The sequence below is a fragment of the Hippoglossus stenolepis genome, chromosome 16, assembly GCF_022539355.2.
Source record: "Hippoglossus stenolepis isolate QCI-W04-F060 chromosome 16, HSTE1.2, whole genome shotgun sequence".
In the NCBI taxonomy this organism is placed as follows: domain Eukaryota; kingdom Metazoa; phylum Chordata; class Actinopteri; order Pleuronectiformes; family Pleuronectidae; genus Hippoglossus; species Hippoglossus stenolepis.
In genome coordinates this window covers 6,597,641-6,617,239 of record NC_061498.1, presented here as the reverse complement: position 1 = coordinate 6,617,239, position 19,599 = coordinate 6,597,641, and the positions used below count along the sequence as shown (strand labels likewise).

Here is a 19,599-nt window from a genome sequence, read left to right as displayed (position 1 = left end):
ATATGTTAAATAGCTGTTAGTAGTGCTCTGTTTGGAACGATGCCACTGTACAAATGTATGCAAATCTCAAATGAATGTAGCAGAGGGCACAGTGATTTCAAATTCTAGATATATATAGAAAATATAAGCTGTTACGTTTTATAATTGTCAGTTATTTATTCAGCAGCATACATGCAGAACGTTGGCTTTCGGATGGTCTCGAGGTCTTTCCACCTGCTCTCGTCTGCGCTTTTCAAACTCAAGTCGTATCTGATGCTTCCACCGTCCCTCATATCCACGCACACACACCGTATTCCAATAAGTGTAAGTACAAACAAATACAGCACATAATCCCACAGGGTTCCTACGGTCATGAAAAACCTGGAAAAGTCATGGAATTGTCAAATGTTTATTTCCAGGCCTGGAAAAGTGCTTGAAAAAAATAAAATCTATTTTGGGGAATTCATGGTATATTGAGGTAAGTAGCATTCCTCTAAAATAATAAGTAACTTTACGCCTCCGTGTTCAGGAATGTTCTGTTTTAGGGAAGTTTACAGGCTGATGTGGAATTTGGGACCATGTTAAAAAGGCCCAGTGTTTGGGATCACCAGCTGCTGCCTTTAACGTAGACGGAGAACGGACTGCATGTCTCGCTCCAGCGTAAAACTCAGTCAGCTGTAAAAAGCTGAAAGCTCAGTGTAGTCAGTTCTCCAGAAATGTTCCAGTCCAGTGAGTACAGACTATTCTGTACTAGAGGAATGCCTGACCTTTTTTATATAGAGTTTTAAATATGAAGGGAAACCTCCTATAGAGGGTCTGAATAAAAATAAAGTATGCACCTTAATGCACACATGCTTCAGCTCATACAAACCAGTCGACCTTGGTGGTGACGTGAGGGTTTCAGTCGTCAGTATGGAGTGTCTGTGAAGCGGTCACTTCACGTAGCAGACAATAGTGTTGCGTTTATGATGGACAGTCTGTAAGAAACGAGTGAGGAGACATCAAATATAAACGGACGCACAGGACACAGAGGACGGGGTGGGACTCAGCCATGTCTAGCTGGGTGTCTAGCCATCAATGTCCCAGCTGAAGAGGTGATGTTTCACCAACATGTCCTGCACGCCTTCTTTCAACGGCCTCTGCTCCTTCTCCTGGAAAAGAGAAATGTCATTTAGCTAAACCCAGAATCAACACCACACGGACCTCTTGCCAGACTCCTGTCAGCAATTTTAAGGAACTATTTTCTCTTTGACAGCTAATGCTGATTAGAAAATCCTTATGGCTTCACCGACTGGAGTCTTGCAAGAGACTAGTTAAATATTTAACATATAGATAGAGTAGTGCACTAATGTTGTTTGCTATAGGACAACGACTGACACTTTGTCGATTGTACAACAAATCCACAAAAATACAAATTTGAGACAATTTGATTAAAAGGAAGAAACGACAGAAACTGAGAAATTATTTGATTAATAGGAATTCTTGAATCAGTAGGTTGACAAACTAGTGGAACTAATGACTGCGCTATAGCATCTCTTACTTTGTCTCATACGCACGTTACCTAGAGATCCCAACTAAAGAGGTGATGCTGAACCAGCACATCCATAACTTCTGCTTTGAGAATAGTGGATTTCTGAAACAGTATAAAGTCACAGGGGGTTTCCTCTCTCCTGAATACTAATAAGTTGTCTTTGAATAGTGAGACGTGCTCACTTCTGTTCGCTAAGATGATACTGAGGCAATCTGCTTTGCTCACCTGTTTTTTGTCGGGTAGCTCACAATCCTGGGAAAGACTGAAGGCAAACTTTGAGAGGACCCTGAGGAAACAACAACAACAGCAGACTAGTCTTTATCTGTTTTATTGGTCTGATCATGCGTCTTGCTTTTGAAACCATATTTTCAGACTACTGAATAGTGTTGTACAGATATATAAAGATAGTGGGTGGACACAAAAGTCGGGAATTCAGAGCTGAGTTAGCCAGCACCTTCTCCTGTTGAACCATCTTTAATTCGTTCAAGTTTCCACATTCTACCACTTTGAATCCTCTCGCTGAGATTTAGGATTTTCTTACCTGAGCTCACATTTGATCTGAACCCATCCAGGACTGCGCAGGAACGACCAGGGGTGATACCATTTCTCTACAGCAGCCATGCTGGAACACAACACCTCCAGCCACAAGTGTAGCACCTGCTCACTGGAGAAACAGACACACGTGTACTCAACATGTGTAGATCTGCACGTTTTAAACCTGTACTAACTGATATTCAGTATAGACTGACATATGATTTCAGTCTTGTGAGTTTGGAAAACTCACTTGAGGCCGACGCAGATCAGAGACCTAAACTTGACATCCATCTGAGCGTGTGCCGTGTCGTGGCTCATGTTGACTGACTGTACTGCCTGAAAGAGTCAACAGAGGGCGCTCATGTACTTTCCACTAACCTTCACCAACTACCTTAAAGAATAATACTAATTGCTGGAAGCTGAGAAAAAAACTTTCATGTACAAAGAAAACAAATGACAAAATATTTTACTTTCATAGACTTGATGCATTTTACATTGAGCAAGATGAAAATTGCATTTGTTTTACATATTGATGACTCACTCTGTATAGCAGCTCCTCTGGTGTTAGTACTTTCCCATCTTCATCTAATCTGGTAAATGCCAAAGACAATAAATTGTTACTTTATAATATTAAACTGCTGAAGGCGAATTTCTCAAAAGCGAATTTCCCTTGTCAAACCACATTCACCCTGTGCATGTAGAAAAGAGTCAGTTCTCTATTTATGTTCTTAACAGACAATATCATCTCATCTGAATTGAGTCAAGTAAATCACTGATCACACTTGACAGAGTTTTGATGATCTGGACTCCAAACATTTTTTACAATGTGTTTCTTGCAGATTCAACAGATTATATTAAATGCTCCTGTTAATACGGAACTAATGAAAACACAATGAGTGTCTGTGTTCTACCTGTAAGTTTTACAAAGCACCAGTCTTGAGTAGACAGAGTTGAAGTCCCTCTCCACCTCTCTACTGGCCGCCTGAGAGAAAACCAGAAGAGGAAGAATGATAAATATGAAATTTAAACAACAGTGTGCAATATGCTTCCATGTGCACTAAAAAGAAGTTCTCCTACCTCCTCTATGTATAACCAAGGGTGACAGGGCCCTCCCAGTATAGACGGCTTCTTGAGACCATGCTGAAAAATGGCCTTAAGTGCCGGACACAATGTGCCTCTGGCCAGGTCTGTCACTGCCTCTGTCACAGAGTCATCACCTGCTAATGAATACTGGAGACAGATGAGAACACCAGTCAACGATTAGGACACTTGAATTTGTATTCAGGGTGTTGGAATGTGGACATGAAGAAATAAAGAAGAAAACAGACAAACATCACATGGTTCAACGGAAATGAAATGGCCTGAAGCCAAATGCAGAATCAAGCTCAAAAGTAATTTGTTCTTTACCTCTTTGCTTCTTTCATCAAGGATCTCCACAAACTTCGCTGGAAACCAGCCTGTTACAAAGCATACAAATGTAAGTCAAATGAGCTGCATCACAGAATATACAAATCAAATATCCGGATGGCAGTAGTTCCAGACGAGGAGGACACACACCTCTGAGGCCGTTCAGGTCCCCAACCCAACAGTGTTCATCCTTTTGTGAGATGATCTGAGGGAGAAAGATAAAAACCCTCGGATAAGTATTAAGGTGATGAGTGTCATGCACAGTTGTCATGAGTGGAAACATCAAGACATGTATTCTGTGTAAGTAAAGACTCACAGTGATGATGTCATTCTTTCTGAAGCCCAGTTCGTCGTCATCGTGTCGCTCGAAATCCAGCAAAGCCTTTGCCCGTCTCCGCCGGTTACGGGAAACAACAAGGAAGTTTTCATGGTCTCGCTGGTGGCTCTCCATGGAGTAATCAGGAGTCAGGTCCTAGAGAGACAAGGTGGGACGTCAGGTAACAATGAACTCAAATAATTCAGGATTAATAGGCATCTTTACTAATAGCTATAAGAGGTAGGTTTTCCTATTTCGGTTGATTCTCAGTCCACAACAAGACACACTGTTCTCGCATTGACGTGTATGAACTCACAGTGCTGGAGTGACGCGGGTCCAAACAGTGGAAGTGCTCTGCAGTACGGGTTATGGCCTCTCGCAGGGCAGCGACCAGCTCCGTCTGCTTTATGTTCTTAGATTTTAGAGCATCTGCCTCATCCTCCCCAAACAACAGGGAGCTCAGGGTGGACTTCCTGCGCAGCGACTGTCTTCTCACCACCTGCTCATAAACAAATACAAAGTGAATTATTTGTTTTGTATTACTTTAACAAATTAAATAAAAAAAAGTTTTTATCACAGCTAGAACAGAACCTTGGCACCAACTGACCTTGTTGAGATTTGTGTTGTGTGTTGTGTTGTTCCCATTGCTGAGCTGCGCCTGTTCATTTAGGATATAGGCTTGGTGCTTGTGTCGGTGGGCGTCCAGAGTTTCCTGGGACAGTGTCCCTGCGAGCCTCATAGCTTCCCCAAGTACTGCAGGTCCATCTCTCAGCTGGCTCGGCAAGTCCGACAGAGTATTAAAAATGGAAGCAGAGTTCTCTGAGGATACAAGCTCCTCCTCCTGGAGTCGGGGAATACATTTAAATGGATTAATAGTGGTCATTTACACGTTTTGTAAATAGCAGCTGGTGAAAAGTTGGCCTCATTAGCATTATATACTTTACTGTATATTACAAATATTAGAAACTATTAACATAATCAGTTACTGAAACAAAGTAACTCTGAAGCAGGAAAGCACACATAGAAGGTAAATTGCAATAGAGAGTTAAGACTCAGGAAACGGTTCAGAGCAGATACCTTGATCTTGAGCATCCCCAGTGTGACCTGGAAGAGCACCAATGAGCCCTGGTAGTAGAGCAGATCCCAGATCCTAAGCAGCAGACGGATGTCCACCACACTGGCAAATGATGTCAGGAACCAATGGAGTGTGATCAGCGACAGCTCTGGGTGTGTAAAGAGGAGGGGATAAGATATTGTATGCTATTGACTGTTTATACTAAATACTTAATTTGTTTTCAATTAGTGACTGATTATGCACCATATTTTCACCCTCTTTCCTAATACCCATCCTGACCTATGTCATGCTCCTGCAGAAGGCGGTCGAGGGCTGGTAGGTACTGAACAATGAGCTGGCGGAGAACCCTCTGGTCCGTTTGGACACCGAGCAGAGTGGAGGAGAAGTAGGATGGAGGGAGAAGGTCTTCGATCAGGGCACACATCATCCACAGGACATCCTCTTCCTCAAGAAAGAGCAGGAGACAGGAAACCACCTGGAGCGAACAAGCGGATAGGCGTGGGGAAAAAGGCACAACAATAAACTAACTGGGGAATTAAATATACACTTAAAAGCTTCAGTATGCACAGTAGGTATTCTCACCATCCCAGTACCCTGACAGTACCCGATGTCCGGGTAGAGCCAGGCGAGACCTTTCAATACCCGTCTCAGCCTCGGCACTCCAACACTGGTCATGGTGTTGAAACATGCATTGGTTGGCATTGTCCGTAAGAGGTCCTTCTCTATCTGAGGGACAGACGTAGAGACAAGGAATAATTACGTTGAAATTATAAGGATCAATAAAAAAAAGGAGGTAATGATTATAAAACTGAGCAGTGTATAACTGTACCGAATATTAAATTCCACTGAAGTAATTTCAAGAGATCTTAAGAATACTATGCTTCAGTGCTTTGTATTATACCCAGAGAGATTGTGTTTGTTACACGTGGACATGTAGTTTGGGATTGTACCTGTTTGGCTGTGGAGGAGTCTTCATTGGAGCTGTTCTTAATGATTTCTCTGTAGGAGATCTCAGTGGTCCTCTTTTTCTGCAGCGCTCCAGACAGCCGCATCCAAAGCTAGCAGACAGAAAACCTTTCAAACTCTACAGCTTGTTTTGTGTCCTTGGAAATTACTAAAATCTAAACAGCCCAAGGTAACAGGAGCTCTGCAGTCGAAATAAGTTCGATTTTTATGTATCCTCTATGACAATTTTGGGCAGTATTTTCCCCCCAATATTTACCACTGCTAGTAAACACCACAAATAGCTCACCCCTGCTGTGCAAGTTCACTTACCTGTGGCCTCATGCTGTGAGGTATGCCACCGAGCACCAAGGAACGCAGACGCTCGGAGCGTGGAAGCACAGGATCAATGAGCTCCCAGGTCAGGTCACCCACCGTGTGGTTGTGGGTGAACTCCAGGTGGGCTTGCCAGCGCAATCGCTGCTGTGGATCTTCACGCTGGGGTGAGCCTTCGGTGCCAAGCCAGGACCTGGGTTCCCCACCGTCTGGGGAGTGAGAAGAGAGGCATCAGGATTTGGTTTGTCTGGTTCTAAGACTTCTTTGGAAATATAATGTTAACACAGCTAGGCACCATGTGAACTCTTGAATTAACGAGGATGGAATATTGGAAGATGATAGCAAGAAGAACTGTAATGTAACCGAACATGATAGAGAAACAAGAGAGAAGAGAGAGAAATGAATGAAAGTCAGTAGGTGATGCAAATGTCTGTTTTCTGCAGGTTTCAACAAGTTAATTTAAGATTTTTTTAAGATCTTTAACCAGTACGGGAGAAAATAAGGAATATCCGAGTCCCAGAGGGTATGAAAGAATATAACAGTCCCAGAATAACTAAGACTTCCTATATAGTGCATTAAATGAACGTGAACATAATTTAGACCTACCTAAATGTATTTGAGACCTAGTGATATTTTAATATATTTAAGACTTTACTCCAAATTTACATGATGGAATTTTCGACTTTAGATTTTTGAACCCAGATACCAAGTTTCCCATTTATGTTTCTTCACTGGGTTTTAGAAATGTTATCATTGTGGAAAAAGGAAAGAGTGAAGACAGAAGAAACGGGTGCATGTGTGAACAGGTATTACCTTCAGTGTTCACTTTGAAGCCAAACTCATCGTAATGGAGTTCGGGCTGCTCTGATGAGGTTTTCTGTGGAGACAAACACATAACATGCGATTCATTAGGCCACGTGTCATAGAAAAGAGGTGACAGTGAAAAATGTGGCTAATGGCGGCCACAGCAGCTTTTATAAGCATCTTAAATGCCAGTTAGCAAACACACCAGATGTCAAAGTGTCACATGAAGGCGAAGCTACTGAGGCATTTTTGTTCATCTTGATATTCTGTCGGGCTATGCAGATGGGTCGTTCCTTCAAATATAATTTTTAAGTTTGGCGTCTCATATTATTGTCAATCTGTATTTAATGTTAGCAAAAAGAAAAACATGCTAATAATGCTGTAACAACATTAAAAGTCATCCTCACTTGATGGTACTTGGCCAAGATGTCCTGAGGCCACATACTGGGAGTGAGAGCAGAGAATGGCCCCCCCGGGGCGGGTGTGTAGGTCCCTAAAACACAGAATCGTGTATTAGAAACACAGTCATTTAAACTGAAACTAATATAAAGACAATGAGGGAATTTTGAAAATAACAAACCTGGATAAAACCACAAATTAGAGAAGGTATAAGGTATAACTTTTGATGAAATTTAATACAACAAATCAAATACACTGTTAATGCTGAATAGTCTGAAATCCAAGGTCAGTGGGCATTTGTGAACCTGAACTGAAGTCTTGTTGATTTACAGAAATTCACAGGCACTCTCTTTAAACTTTAAAAATCCATACCGGACATTTTGTTGGTAGTTGAGTGAGTGGCTTCTAGTTGTGGAGAACGCAGTCACTCCGGAGAAAACAGGTCAGCCGATGGTATCTGCTCTGTAGACAGAACAAACAGAGGAGGAGAAAAACATTTGGTGGTTAAATCCTTGACTCATTCTAACAACATGTTAATTCTCTCAAGGCACTAGAGCCCCAGCTATTAATACTACATGTAAATGATACTGAACCCTCTATAAACCTGCCTATCCAAAACCTAAGCACTACTGTGGCTCTTAAAAATGTTTTTCCAAGTACCTTAACAGTGAAGAAACAGAGCATAGTCTTCAAACAATGTTGTACCAAAGCACTTCTTCATGAGTGAGGGCAAAGACTCAGGGGTAATAAATGTTAGGAGGAGAGGAAAAGATAGTGAGAAAGAAAAAGAGGGACATTCCTTCTCAAAGCCATATGACTGATGTACTTCCTAGAGGCTGTTTGCCTCACTTGACTTCGTACGTGTTTTCATACTCGAATTTCCAGCGAACATCCTGGGGCTAAATTAACAAGTGGTCTTTGAGATTACTCTCAGAGGACTCTGAACTAGAAATTTAGAATAAAGAGTATACTCACTATTCACTATTGTCATCTCAGTGAACAGCTTGTGCCGGGAGGATTTGATCTTATCTTTTTAGGAAGGGAGGTGATTCAAAAACAGAGGCCCTGACAACTTTTCTTGTACACTAAATTAATGAAGGCCGTATACTATACGTGGTCACCAAACAATAGATGAATAGTGTTATACTGGCAAGCATATAATTAAAAAAAAAGAAAAATCACATTTATATTTATATATAGTTAATTGTTCCGGTGAGTTAAACACACAAACTTGTGCATACACAATTATTTATAGCTTTCATCTACTCTTTTACATCTAATTACAAAACTAGTTTTAATGCATGCTATCAAAACCCATAGACAAAATATTTGTCTTTGCAATTCTAATGATTCAATTAAGAAATAACAAGCATATTATTAGAAGAGTAATGAAGTAAACAATGAGGTTGATTAAGAGAATATAAGGAATCTAACCTTTAACAATACTGTTATCTCTCCTCTAGATACAGTGCAGCCATCCAGAGCCCTCACACTTTTATCTTTGGTAAAGCCACATTTAAAAAGCATTTCTCATAACAGTCAGCCAGCACTGCCTAAAATAAAATAATTCTAAATGTTTATAGTTGCTTCTGTGAGTATTTCTCTGGCCATAAACATTCATTTAAAACCTACTTCTTATAATCCTTACAATAAATTGAAAAGTGTTTTTATGTTCCTGGATTTTTTTTAACCAATTTCTACTATATAGAAGGCTATACTGTTTTACATGATACACACAGAGTGAGTACAGATTGGCATAGCTACAAACATGCGGTGCATATAAACATGTTAAATCTTCAAGCCTGAGCTAAATAAAGCAGATCTAAAATATTCACAACAAACCTGTTGCCCAAATGAATTCGGAGCACACGGAATAATAACAAATCCTTTCATGATACAACAACCACACAAATATATTAAAATCAGAGCCAAAGCGCTGATCAAGCCATGAAGGAGGGGGGGGACTTTGGATTATAATAACATCAAGACCTCTTGTTGTCAGTCATATCACTAACACTTCTACAGTGATGGTAATAATGTCTCTGGTTCCTGCTGTAGACTGTGTGTAAAGATGGACGACACAACAGCTTCCAAAAAGCAAAGCCAAAGCATCTTGATTGCCACCTGGTGGCTGGCTGCAGTATAAGTCATTAATACCGCCCCCCTCAATGTTTATGTATGTGAGATGGACCAAAATAAAAAGTCCAAAGAAAGACCATGATTGACAGTAGAGACTCGCTGGTGATTGGTCAAGAGCGCGATGGGATCTCGCTACCAAGGCTCCATCCCCTGATTGCTACTCCACAGACTCCACAGGATCCAAATGTGCAAGATGGAGGCGTTTGTAACCAGCGTATTTAGGCATGAATTCTGGGTAATGAGAGGAAGTTTTTTACACAGTATATGGTTCCTGCTCAGTCCCTCAGTTCCTACCCATCTATCTCACACACCAATGCATCGCTATGAAATCACTGACACATGTTGAAGTGTAAGAAAAGCACAGTACGGCAGCGAGAGGGGACAGTATTTGGAATCAACACGCGCAGGCAGACACAACAGCGTAACAGCTATAACCTATAAAAGAGGCTCACCCGCATGCAGATGCTCTGCCAAAGTGATTCATTCCAGCAGCAGGCTTGTGGCATCTGAAGAGGGATTTAGGACTTAAGAGAGATGAGAAATCAATTTGAGGTTTGGAGGGTGGCCAAGTAGTTTCAGGCTAGCTGTGCTGTGTAAAGCTCAGGGGAGAACTGGGATGGGATTTTGGAGCAACTCCCAAAGAACACTAACAGTTTTTTCACTTGCCAAGTAAGAAGAAGCCCCTCCTGCACACTGTTGCATCAAACTGTCAAATTTCAGCACAGCGTGAGTTGTTGATGCAGCTTTATTGTCACTGACGCTGTCACAGTTTTACGGTAACAGCAAGTACAGGTGTTAACAGATGGGAGGGTTGTGGTCTCGACAACTGCTTATCCAAAACTCCTCAAAGTCGACAATACACTTCCTAAGGTCCTAGGAAATACACTGGGCAAGTTTGTGGTTGATCCGAAGAAGAACTCTACGGTCAGAGGCTGATTGCTCGGTTAATTAGCAGGATTGTTCATCTGTTCCAATACATCTGTTAAAAAAGGTTTTGTTTTTACATAATTTGATGGTTTCTTAGCAAAAATGCTTGTGTAATATAAAATATCAGCTGAACTTTTACCATCTTTTTTTTTTTAACTACCAAATTGCAAAAATGGCTTTGACTTCAAAAGTCCAAAATCAGATAAGAACAATAAATCATTCAATATACTATAAAAAGGTGTATTGTGTGTATTGTCCACATATAAGTTATATTCGTACTTTATATAATATCTAATTGTGGTGTATTTAATTCCCCACTATGGTAAAATACAACCAGATGTATTGAAGGGAGAGAAACCGTGGTGCAGATTACAAACTCTGACGTTTTATACATTTGAATAATCTCCCAGTATACGTCAAACCCTCTAACAGATTAGGCAGATACGCATCAGTGGATTTTAGATAAACTAATGTTTGGAGTGAAATCTAAACCGTTTGCAGGGAGAAGTCAGTAGCTGTCAGCTAATGAATAGAATTGACGCAGCTCAGCAAAAGCCCATCAATGGTAAAAAAAAGAAACAATCTCCATTCCTTTCAGTTCCTGCTACCAGCTTCATTCAAACTCAATCTCTGATATTATAATCTTGTTATAATCTTGCATAATCTTGTTAAAATCAGCCAAGGATTAAACTCCCCAGAACACAAATGAGGAAACCAAATTCATTCAGGTGACTTGGCAAAACTGGAGAGACTCAAACAGTGAGTCTCTCCATCTTACTCTAAAACAAAAGAAGATCTTTTCCCATTGTGGAGGTGCGGCAGTGTTCACCTGTGTTTGCACACACTGGTTAACACCCTGCTGCAAGAAAAGCAAAGAGAAACATCCTGCTCTCACGTCCAGTCACTATCACACAACTGCCTGAAGGGGCTTTGCAACCCTCTGTCCTGTCAATACAAACCCACCCACCAGCAGCCATGTACGTCACTGAATTATAATAATAAACAATAGTACTGTTTTATGTGCTTTACAATTAAAAAAAGAATGTGAATAAAACAAATACTTCATGGAAAGTAATGTTCATCCAAAGGATAAGTAAAATAGGAGCAGATGACATGATTACAATTGAAAAGGAGTTCAAGTCAGATCATTTATTTAACGAATAAACCCCACAGTCGAATGTGTGTGTGTGTGTGTTCCTGTACTTATACCTTTGTGAGGTACAGTTTCAGCATAGACCCTACAGAGTGAGGACATTTTGACCGGTCCTCACTTTTGCAATGGGCTGTTTGAGGGTTAAGACTTGGTTTTAGGGTTAGAATTAGGTTAGGGTTAGGTTTAAGTTAGAATTTGGTTTTGGTTAGGGTTAGAATAAGGTTTAGGCATTTAGTTTGGATGGTTAATGTTTGAATAAGGTGCTAGTGGATGTATTATGTCAATGAGTGTCCTCCCTAAGATAGAAGTACAAACGTGTGTGTGTTTGTATAAAAGCTGATGTTGTGCACAGTTGCACATCAGACACACACACGGGATGAATCAAACCACAACACTGGGTGTAACGAAATTTTCTGTAACTCGTGTTAAGTGTGTACACATGACGTCACTGGTCTCCTATGGACGATAATGTAATTTAATGGTTCATTAATCGCCTGCTGACGTCAGTTGGGGGGGCTGTCAACACGTCATCATGTCGGACTGAATCTCTGTTTATTTTACACGTGTCACGACATAAAAACAATATGACGTGTCAACCAACACAACCGCTAACATGCGTTAATCACTCAGGAGAGTTGTCAGCTGTTAGCAGCGCATGCTAACTTTAGCCTTTAGCCAACCGGACACATCACGGCTTCTAGCGGCCCCTTGCTCAACGGACTTACCGTGACATTATTCCGGTGAAAGCGCGGGGTTCCGTTGCGTGGTTTGACGTGACTTCGGTGGTTTTAACGGTAAAAACACCCTCAGCCGCGGATTCGCTCCTCCCGTGTTATTCCTCGTTTCCCTGCGCAGTGCACCTGCTAGCGACGCGTAGCCCCGACGTATCCTTACGCCCCTCAACGTTATCCCTGTCCAATCCCGAGAAGTAGTCCCACATCCCGGAACTACTACTCGGGGGAGAAAGTATCCCTCCGCTGAGGAATAGATGACGTAGGCTGATGACGTCGGTTTGTTCCACTCATTCATTTTTATTTTTTTCTACCTCCGTTTCCTCACGCGCCCCCGGGCAGCACAAATGTCCCGAGACACAACGTGAGCGGAAAACATGGAGCACGATCTGTGTGTGTTCGTTTGAACCTTTGAGTTTTTTAAGAAGCCCATAATAAACTGACAAGAAGAGGAGGAAAGCTGCATGTCATAATAATAATAAAAATAATAATACCAATAATAATAATCATCAGAAGAAGAAGATGAAAAAGAAGCTGTCAAAAACAGTTACAAAGTGCTTTACAAGTCAAAAAAAATGAATGCAGACAATAAGAAATAATTACAAAGCAATTTGAATATAATAATAATAATAATAGTAAACTTTATTCGTACAGCACCTTTCATACAAGAAGTGCAGCTCAAAGTGCTTTACATACAGTATATGGATAAGAATAAAATCCTAAAATGTAATTCATATAAAAGAACTGATTTTAAGTGACAGAAGATGTTAACATGACTTTCAAAAGATAAGGGAAATAAAATTAAATAGAACAGAAAGAAAGTGATAAAAAGTGCGGGCAAGTGCAAGATCTAGTTAAAGGCTGAATAAAATACACTATATACATAATACATTTTCTTTTGGTTTGATTTAATGATACTGGCATGAGACACAGTTAGTCAAACATAAGAAAATAAACCAAAATGAATTAATTGTTCCAACATTGAATCTTTAGCCTTGTGATTATTGTGACTGTTCCCACTTGTGCTTTCACACTCTTGCCCCACAAGATGTCTGTAGTGTGTGTAGTGAAGCTTCTGGGCACCGTCGTTACAGCTCAGCCATCAAAAGAAAGACTTTATGTTAGGTTTCTTTATTACAGCCCCCACAAGCTGTTTCCTCCCACTCTACACCCACACCACACACACACACACACACACTCACACACACACACACACACACACACACACACACACACACACACACACACACACACACACACACACACACACACACACACACACACACACACACACACACACACACACATACAGATGCATACAAACATTTCTGTGTTATCTTATACATTAGTTGGTGGAATTTGGTATTAGAATGAAATGACATGCCATTCTCCTATCTCTGAGAAGATTCATGTGTGGCAGGAGCTACTGTTTTGACACTGCAGTAGAGAGAGAATTTGTCAGTGTGTGTGTGTGTGTGTGTGTGTGTTTGCACTCATTGCACAGCCTCCTGACTGCTGAGGAGCCAATAATCCTTGAAAATGTAAATCACTTTCCCTCTCCCTGTCTTTATTACACTTACACTAATCCATCCCTTCCCTCACTTCCTGGGTCCCTCCTTCACTCTTCCAGCGTTCTCTTGCCACTACACCCTGCATAGGCCTACACACAGTGAAAAGTTACAACGTCCTTCTCCCTAAAAAGTCTCTTTCACTTCACATACCCTTCCCTCAGACGATATCTTCCTCTAACCCCCTCCCCTCGCCTGCCTCTGCCCTATGACACATCAGTATGACGCCACTCTGTCTCTAACCCTCTCGCATGCTCAGTTTGCTGCACCATGCCACAGTGAGTCACATCATTAAAAATGCTGCAGCCTAAAGCCGACCTTGCCAACAGCATGCCGGCCAAATAGCCTTAAAACTGCCTCCACCCTACATATCACAGTGACGTGGGTGTGGCTCAGCCTCCCTCTGCCACGTCTTCCCCCCCCCTCCCCTGCTTCACCTGCTACTCTTGTGATCACTGGTCAGGATTGATAGAATGACGTGCACAGTGTCGAGCAAGCCTCTGGCTCGCACACTGCTGTTGCTATGATGTCAGACAGTGGCTGAGGGAGGCAGGAGGAGATGTCAGGGGGTGGGGGGAGTGAGGAGACAGACAGAGATCATGAGGTGCAGAGGGTGGGAGGACACATGGTGGGAAAACACATGTGATCAGGGAAGTGTGTGTGAGAAGAAAATATATCTAAAAAAGGATGAACAAGAGAATAAAAAAGGAATGGGGAGGGATTATTGGTTGAGGTAAAGGCAGCAGAGAACATAAAGGAAAGATGTGGACTAAAAGAAGATGTATGACTATGTTCATATCAAGCAACAGAAGCCTCACGGCCTTGTGGGTGGTTTTCTATTCGGCTCAGAAGCTTGTATGCACACACATCCGCGTGAGAGAATTGGTACTGACGTGCTCATTGGAAGGTGAAAGAGTTTATCGACCCAGATGAACCAGCAGGTTACACCATCAGACAGATGGGGAGAGGAAGAGGAGAGACAGAGAGAACCACTTGTTCGCAGTGGATTCATTTGCTGCAGTGTTGCATTCTCTGCTCACGACATGAGATGGCGCTGTTGCATTACATCAGGCAGGACACATTTAATCATGCTCGTGGGCCATATTTGAGTAGATTATTGTAAATGTAAATGTGAATGTGCATGTGTGTGTGTGTTTCTGTGTGTGGCCACATGTGCGCATGCGTGCGAGCATGCAGTGATGCATATAAAAATGAGCTTGGGTTCATGTTTATTCTCTATGTGTGTACATGCATTACACATATGGCTGTCTTTACCATATGTGTATATGTTTTTCAAGCATTCATCATGAAATCCCAATGGGTCGTAAGTGTCTCTTGTGTCCATTGATTTTTCTCAACTAACTTGAAACCACTTAAGCGGAACACATTAAGTCTACGTGCCATATAGGGGGCTCCTCAAGCAACGCCGAGCACACAGGTTTATGTAACCTGCATGATGTGGCCTCTGCCTTTGGGATAATTTACATCATTTATGCGTATAAGGATAGACTATAGGCAAGGCTGCGTCTCTTGGGCTAGATCATGGGGCTCTCGCTCAGCTGCTCCCCCCAGCCTCAGAGGAGCTCTCCTGTGATGAGGAGGATTGGCGGTAAAGGGCAGGGGGCTCTGAGGCTACCCATTGCGATGGTAAGTGATTTCTCCCGGGTGTTGTGATGGGAGTGGCAGGACTCTGTATTTATGACTCTGTGTTTTAAGATCTATGCGGTGGAGCAGAGAGAGAGAGAGAAAGAAACCTGTTAAATATCTGTAATGTATATTTAAAAGAAATGAATGCAGGGAGAAAAACACATATTTGAAAATCATGCTTCTTCTTTTCTGGGTCATGGGAGGGCAGGAAGTGTGAACGAGAGAGGGGTTGACAGGAGCCTCATGAATCATGACATCTTTAATGCACCTCTATACCAACCACATATTCTCCTTTTTATCTGTCTTAGCTTGTTTGATCATTCATAGAAGCCCGGTCATTGGGGAAATGCGGCACTGAGCTGCCCCGTGTGCACACATACAAACCCATTCACACACTGTGGGTGCCGACGTGTGACACGTGATGATGCACCCAAAGGTCGAAAGGTATACCAGCATACTGAGTGTTGGACTGAAGGAGAGGGAGGCACAGGGGTTGGATTTACAGCACGAGATATAAAATGCAGAGCCAAAGAGAGAGAGAGCATGAATTTGTTATTTTCACTGCAGTGTAAAAAAAAAAAGAAAAAAAGACACGCGCTAATGCATCACTGCAATAAAAACTTGCTGCCCTAATAAAGTGCTGCAAGAAACCTCAGCTACTGTGGTATCACCGTTAAAGTAAATCTGGATCCTGCAATACAACAACAGGACGATGTATCTGTTGTATCATAGCAACTACTTCATTTAAATGTGTTACACAAAGTTATATAACCGTGTGCATCCAACCATTGTTAATACCCAATGTACATTTTACAGCAGTCATATATTATGCATATGTCCCCACTGTGCAGTGACTTTACTTGTGCGGTTTGTGCAACAATTATGTCACTTGGTTCCGTTCATCTGCTGCTGCCATTTGTTGGGTGGGAGGCCGGTGATTATTTGTTTAAGTGGTAGACACAGTGGAACGGAGCGCTGCCGCTACATAAATCCATCTAACCTCTTCCCTCCCCTCTTGTATTTATGACTGTGAGTGTAATGCCTGTTAACCCTTGAACCCCCTCGCCCCGCGTTGCAGTGTCAGATTAACTCACAGCTGACGGAGACGACTAAAAATAGTGTGGATCACAATCCATTATAAACTAGCAGATTTAGCGTTTACTCACTTTTCCTTTCTGCATCGTTCTGCAGCAGAGTGCAGTGTAGCTGGGGGAACGAAGGCATGAACACCCAGCGTTTAATCTTCACTCACTTATTGCGCAAAACTGTTTTGAATGTAATCGCTGTAAGATGATCAGATCGGTGTCTGTGGCTCCTCATAAAACCTCCATAACTCTCATCCTGGGCGTCACTGTTTCTCAATAACTGTGAATTACTTCTTGTCACTGCTGAGCTTACTTTTTTTCTGCTGCCGCATGTACCTGCATTATGATGCTTTCACGATGTTGCGTTGAAAAGGGTCTGACATACTGTAAGAACCAATTTTTCTTAAATATTGGCAGTGTTATGGGCTGAATGGGTTTTGTTGCACCTGCAGGTTTCTCACAATGATTCTGTAAATTGAAGAAAGAAAAAATAGTTTAAACAGTAGGAACTTGTTAAGTAATATGATGATGGCTATTGATTAATGCATAATACAGTGATTTGTTATGTGATTTGTGAAAAGAAAATCTGAAATGTTAAAGTTTTAGGTAATATTAATCAAATTTTATTTTTTCCTGTTGTTAATATAATGTGTAAACAAGTCTATTGTTTTTTTTACTCTCCTGAAGTGATTATTATTATTTTCTTCTTCTTATTGTATTCCACTGCTGAGCTCTACACTGAGCTTAACACTGCTGCCACATTTATTGTCAGCAATCAGCTTCCATGTACAGATGGTCATCTGCTGCTTCAATGATGAAGTTTAATTAAAAACTGATGTTTACTCGTTTGTTGTTCTTAAGTTAGTAATTATCAGCTGCACAGCGGCTTGTCTTCGCCTTCTGCTGCACTTTTTTCAATGCAATTCAGCAGCAAATACAAAAAGAAAAGAAAAATGATTGGGATAAATTTGTTGTAAAACTTTGATCTGCCTGAAACAACAACAAGCTTCTGTTTTGTTCTGCTCGCAGCAAAAAAAGATGTGCATGCTAACGGCATCATTTATTGAGATGGATTGTGATGGTCCTCGCTGAGGCTCGTCTCCGTCTCCCCCATTAGTCTCTGTCAGGAAAGGAAAAAAAAAAGGAAGGAGCAGCCACAGACTCGGGAGGACAGTAAATATCACAGAGTAAAAATAAAGGGGGTGGAATGTAGATCGTGACTTAAGTCAACACATCTGTCTGTGTGTGTATGTATAGATGTGTGCACGTCCATGTGGTTTATATCCCTAAGTGCAAGCTAAGAGGATGAAGGAGCGGCGTCCTTGATGTGTATGCTGATCTGTATCACAGTGGTTATAACAATGGGTACACACACACACACATTGTCTGCATTGACAGTGACGACTGTAATCACATTCAGTTGTAAGGACGCTGAAATGGGTGAAAAGAAAAGTGATTATAGAAAATGTAAGTGAAAACATTCTCAGTCAATGAAGTTGTTCCAAAAACTGAATGCATATCTGTGTGTGCGTGTGTGTGTGTGTGGGTGTGTGTGATTGCAAATTGCAGCTTTGAACAGCAGATGCTCATTCATCACAATTCTCCTGAGTGCTGCTCCTGTAATTTCATTTCATTTCTTTAAGTTGGTGTCAGTTAACAATAGTATACACTATAATATACAACATATCTCTCTTCTTCATTTTTCATTCAATTTCCTTTTATTTTATTTGTTGCACAAACTTTTTTTTGGTCTTTTCCTCACGCACTGTCAGCTATAATCAGATCAGCGTGTCGGTCTCATCGACCTGACCCGCTCTGAAAGATCTGTGTCGACGTCAACATTGCTGCAAGAACATCAGACAGAAAGAAAATGTAATGACGAGAGACAAGTTGACTGTAACGTTCATACAGACAATCCCATGTCACCCATGACATATCAAAACCCTGTTGATTCATTTACATGCAATGCAGTATCATGAGGTGAGTGAGCATTTCATTAGAAAGCATGACAATTAATTTCTTTCTCAAAACATATCCATGGCCCCAGGTAATCAGTCACAACTACCCTCTTCCAAACTCATTGGATCCAATAGTCCTTGGGCCAAATGCTCAATACACCCAATTATCCTTGAGCTGGAAATAGTTTGAGAGCAGAAACAATTTTTCTCATTCGACAAGTACTGTAATTTAACTGTGAAATAATCCAGATACTAATCTAACAAGGTGTACAAAGGTCCTGCAAATGTCCACAGCTATAAGTCTAATTCTAGGCAAGTTCTCAATTTCAGAAAAGTAATGGAAATATGAATGTTCGTCACCTCATCAGCGGCTGCAGTAGCGTCTGATAGAGATCTGTTGGCCTGCTGGTGCAGATACGAATCAGGAGCAGGAGGAGCACTCAGTGGTGGTAATCACTGATAATAGGAATGAATGGGGTCCCTGTAGCACTGATACACATCGGCTGATAGAGACACTGCTGTTTACTTTCTGTCAACACTCGGGCTGCTGATAAATGCTGCTGGCTCTTTGTGTGCGTCTGTGCATGCATATTTGGAAGAGAGAAAGAAGGGGAGAAAGAAAGAGTGTAGCAGAGAAAACAGGAGCACAAAGGAGTGTGCACGTGTGTCAGAATCATCACCAGCAGCTCCCGAAGCGGATGAGAGGTCATGGTCTTGTGTATATGCACTTGTGGGAGTGTGAGCGTAGGAACAAAGCAGGGTTTGTAACCTCCAGTAAAAATGAACCCGGGCCTTTCGGGTACAAGATCCCAGCAAAACAGTCTGGTCCACCCGTAGATCATGGAAATGAAACTCTAACAGCATAAAGAATAACCCTATTCTCATTGGACATAAACCAAAAGACCCGGCGCAACTTTGATGCAAGTACCATCTAAAATGCTACCACTGAGACCTCATTAAAAACCTGTTTTGGAATAAATGAATCCTGGTGGTCATTGAATCAAATGAGTGTCTGTGTCCAAATTTCCAATGACTCCATCTGCAGATATAAAACATAAAAACAAAAAT

The 19,599-nt window shown here is 41.5% G+C and overlaps 1 protein-coding gene across 2 annotated transcripts; it reads right to left on the bottom strand.

Annotated features, from left to right (window-relative positions):
* Positions 1 to 134: 134 nt before the first annotated feature.
* Positions 135 to 12,441, bottom strand: sgsm3 (small G protein signaling modulator 3). Of its 2 annotated transcripts, XM_035179962.2 has the most exons (22): positions 12,268 to 12,441; positions 7,696 to 7,785; positions 7,332 to 7,417; positions 6,934 to 6,997; positions 6,118 to 6,329; positions 5,793 to 5,900; positions 5,425 to 5,568; positions 5,122 to 5,317; positions 4,845 to 4,990; positions 4,375 to 4,608; positions 4,084 to 4,266; positions 3,768 to 3,923; positions 3,602 to 3,656; positions 3,452 to 3,501; positions 3,122 to 3,274; positions 2,956 to 3,026; positions 2,586 to 2,634; positions 2,295 to 2,380; positions 2,052 to 2,174; positions 1,736 to 1,796; positions 1,520 to 1,612; positions 135 to 1,130 (listed from the first exon to the last, which is right to left on the bottom strand). In XM_035179962.2, the coding sequence occupies exons 2-21, from the start codon at positions 7,700 to 7,702 to the stop codon at positions 1,541 to 1,543; spliced, it is 2,256 nt and encodes a 751-aa protein (XP_035035853.1). In that variant the 5' UTR covers positions 7,703 to 7,785; positions 12,268 to 12,441; the 3' UTR covers positions 135 to 1,130; positions 1,520 to 1,540. The 2 variants fall into 2 exon arrangements, with proteins under 2 accessions (XP_035035853.1, XP_035035852.1); XM_035179961.2 differs by lacking the exon at positions 1,520 to 1,612.
* Positions 12,442 to 19,599: the final 7,158 nt, after the last annotated feature.